Source organism: Phaethon lepturus, unplaced genomic scaffold (genome assembly GCF_000687285.1).
Source record: "Phaethon lepturus isolate BGI_N335 unplaced genomic scaffold, ASM68728v1 scaffold11689, whole genome shotgun sequence".
In the NCBI taxonomy this organism is placed as follows: domain Eukaryota; kingdom Metazoa; phylum Chordata; class Aves; order Phaethontiformes; family Phaethontidae; genus Phaethon; species Phaethon lepturus.
In genome coordinates this window covers 10051-14047 of record NW_010562812.1, presented here as the reverse complement: position 1 = coordinate 14047, position 3997 = coordinate 10051, and the positions used below count along the sequence as shown (strand labels likewise).

At 34.2% G+C, this 3997-nt stretch overlaps 1 protein-coding gene across 1 annotated transcript in view; it reads right to left on the bottom strand.

Annotated features, from left to right (window-relative positions):
- Positions 1 to 3997, bottom strand: part of CLEC16A (C-type lectin domain family 16, member A) — a 71927-nt gene that overhangs the window by 65572 nt on the left and 2358 nt on the right. Inside the window, 4 exon segments of the mRNA XM_010294403.1 lie at positions 74 to 248; positions 1164 to 1287; positions 3184 to 3289; positions 3971 to 3997. The exon segment at positions 3971 to 3997 is cut by the window's right edge and continues 30 nt beyond it. Of these exon segments, the coding sequence (XP_010292705.1) occupies positions 74 to 248; positions 1164 to 1287; positions 3184 to 3289; positions 3971 to 3997 (432 nt within the window).

Below are 3997 nucleotides of genomic sequence, written 5' to 3'. Positions count from 1 at the left end.
CTGAACAAATCATTATGCATACTGAAAGCAAGTAATACCTTTAAGACTTAATTGTTTGTAGGTGTCAGCTTACCTTATCTTGATTTACTAATGAATACACATAGAGGGGAAGAAAGAGCCTATTAAGCAGGTGGTCTGTCAACACATCATTTAAAAATTCACAATTAATGATAAGGATATCATTAAGATAATGTAAATGATCAAGATGTTCCGCTACCAGGTCACTCAGTTTGCCCCTATTTCTGTGCCTGAAAAAAAGAGCAGAAAAAAATTCCCAGATATAATTAATTGTCAAAGTCTTAAAAACTTCAGGAAAGAATTAATGTGTATCACTTTCACAAATCACCTTGTGCAGACTGACTGCCTAAAGCAGATGTTCTCGGTAAAGTTAACTAATGCAGCTAGCAAACAGTATTCAGGCTATATGTGCTTTAGGATGCACATATCAAGCTCTTTGCCAAGTTTTCAGAAGCAATGTTGTTACAAAACCTCACTTTCCACTGCCAGAGTCTTTTCACAAGCCAACCATAAAAAATGGCAAGATTTGTTTCCAAAAATAAAAGAAAACTATGTTGTATTTAACACCTACCTCTTCACTTTAAGAAAGCAAGAAACAGCTGCCCATTTTAAGGGGTGGATGGGAAGGCAAACCAAGAATAACCTCAATCAACAAAGTAGTTCTGTTAGTTGATAGTGGAATATTACACAGGAATTTTAGGTCTGACAGTTCACATATTAAATAAAGTTCACCTTTCCAGTTTAAATTTTTTTCCTAGAGTCTTTTCAGAAAGCTGTTCTACTGAGATGATACACAGAAAAGAAACATTAAAAAGACAAAGTTAATAAGATTGAGAAGCACAAAATACCTTTTGTGTCTTCTGGTTAACTACTAATTTAGCAGAATTAAAACAAAGATGAAGAAAAAGCATGTTGCCAAACACTAATTTACTTGTATGGATATTAGCACAGATAGGGAACACGGCACTAACCACTATTAATTCACAGAATCACTAAAAAACTCCGCAAGAATTAAAAGCTTGAACTGTCTACAAGGGAATGTATTCAGAAACTAACTTAACCGGACTACTACAGACAAACTAAGGAGAGGATTAACATCTGGGAAAAGCATTTCCATTTAATACCCATCATTTGTAAAAGCTTACTCTTCATCAGTCTGCACACAGTTATCCAGTTCTATCACGTGGCTTCCAATGAACCAAACGAGGTTGGAGAAATAAGGGACAGCAGTTTTATCTCTAATGTAATGCAGCATAGGTTGGTTGTCCACTAAAGAGAAATTGTTAAAAAGAAAAATCAGTTGCCTTTTTTCAAAATTAATTTTTAATATAACAAAGTATCTTCTGAATTTTGATTACATGCTAGCTTTTCGTACCAGTATATACCTGACATGATCTTATGCATGAAATGGATAGCTACAAAAGCATCATATCAATTTTTAATTAGCTTGAATGAGCCTAATATCAATATATTTACATAGGTCTGAAGATACACAAATCTAGTGGAATTCAAAAAGGTTTTTTTAGCACATTCTTTATTAAAAAGAAGAGGAAAAAAGCATAAGAATAAAGCAGTAATGCTGAAAGCCAAGCTAGTTAGACTTACATGACACTGCATTAAGGAACACAGGAATCATCAGTGAAGGAAGGGCAAAAGAAACAGACAACAGTTAACAGGATTAGGAACTGGGATAGTGACATCCTCCAAAAGGGTTTAAAAAGCTAAAGCACAAAGCATCTAAACTAAAAGATACAGGGTAGGTGTTAGACCAGAATATATGCAAATGGGTAGTCAGAAAATTATGAAACCTGAAAAAACTGAGCTGTGTTTTTCTAACTCTAACCTTTATATCACTACAACATTCAATGAAAATTCTAGACAAGTACATTTATTTTACCATAAAAATATTTAGTTACATAAATATATAACAAATAGGATATGAAGCCTGCACTTTGTTCTTTTTGTAAGCTCATATTTGGTTTTACAGCTCCTTGAAGTAGAAAACAAGTACCAAGTGCCCATTTCCCAACATACAAAAAAAGACATTTTGTACCTCGCAGTCAACACTATAAAGAAACTAACTGCTATGCAGGCTATCCAGTTATTTACAAAGCCATGTTCGTTGTTTTAAAAAAGATCTTATATTCTTCTATGATGAAGACTGTCATCAAATCACTACTTTTCTAATTGAAAGTTGTGCAAATTCAAAATGTAATTTAATTTAAAATGGATTAAAGAAGCCCTGCATGAACGTATTCCATAATGCATACCGCCTTACAGCACGCTGATTTCAGAGGTAGACGTTCTTTATCAACATCAATTTTTCTACAGAGATCACTGTGATATTTTCAGTATATTACAGATTTTATAGACCCCAAGAAATATTTAGGGGAAAGTGACTTTTTGACATTGTCTAGTCCAAACCCATTCTCAGAGTAGCGTTAACTTCAAAGTTCAACCAGGTTGCTAAGGGCCTTATTGAGTTGTGAAGATCTCAAACATTCCAGGTTCCCCAGTTTCTCCAGAAAACCTGTTGCAGTGCTTAACTATTCTCACAGTGAAGTTTTGGGGTTTTTTTTCCTTATGTCCTACTGGAATGTCCAGTACAGGAACTTGGCAACTGCAGCCTCCTGGCCTTCACTGGACACCTCTGGGAATGGTCTAGCTCTTCTTTAGACGGGAGTGACTGCAGCACCTAGGAGCTCTACATATCATATTCTAATGCACCTCAAATCCAAAAGCAACTGATGTAGCCAGCAAAGTTACATTATATATACATTATATAACACCCTATAAAACTTCATAAAGTTCATAAGTAAAAAATACTTGATATTCTTAAAGCACTTTGTTTCTGTTTGTTTTTTAAATACAGTCACATTCTGATCTCTGTGGGAAATGAAGCTGAAGTTCCTTGTGTACTTTTGATACTCTTGCTTTTTTTTAAACTAGTTTCATCTATGAGGAAACAATACTATTTACAAGCACATACTGTAGGACTGGGGTTCCGTTTCATAAAAACCAAATGTGCATCTGAAGCACGTACACATACTAAGCTTTTCAATGTCATAAAACAGACAGAAAATCCTTAACCGTAAATAACAAAATTAAATTACAATGAAACAAGCATTTTATACACATACCTTTTTTAATATATAAAAAGCATACCTTTGTAGACATTTAAAGTTATAGTCCTAACAGCAATCCTGACCATGCTTTCTGGGTGATTAAAAAATTTAATAGCTTCAGTGTACAAAGCGAAGTCATTAGTATGCTGTAACAAGAGGAAAGAAAGTATTTATGAATTAACCAAAACACATACCAAATATTTGTTTGGATTCTGTATGAAAAATGTTTTCCGTGTATTACGCTGATATTTTTACCTTCTACAGAAGTAACTGAAATGATTTTACAATGCACAGTCAGCTGCATTTGTAGCTCTGTATTAAAATAAACTGCTTTAAGAGTCAGAGCTTTCCATGTTAACTCTGCACATACTCAGTGCTTTAATGCCCTCTTCTGGCAAAAAGTGGAATGGAGTGAGGAAAAATCCATTTCAACTTTGGCCTTTCATTACTCAGGCTTTCTAGATTTTGACTAAGCCTCTTAGAACCTAGTGACGCAACAGAAAAGATCCTGCTTATAAAAGTACAAGAAAACAAGCCATAAACAGGTTGAATTCTCAGTGAAGTAGACTTCAGGACTACTGAAACAGTCCAATATAACACTAACTTCCAGATTCTGATTTTATTATAGTTACAGAAGGAGAAAGACCTTCTGTATCATGCTTTTGCAGAGATTCCCCACAAATTAATTCTCAATCACTGATATTACCGTTATAAAAATAAATGCAGGACATGCCTAGACAAGACACTAAATAGAATATGTGCCAAATTGCTATCAATTTCTAACTAAAGTCCTCTTAAGATTATACTGCAGTTCTTTCTTCACTTACCTCATTGTAAAAGAAATGTACAGTATG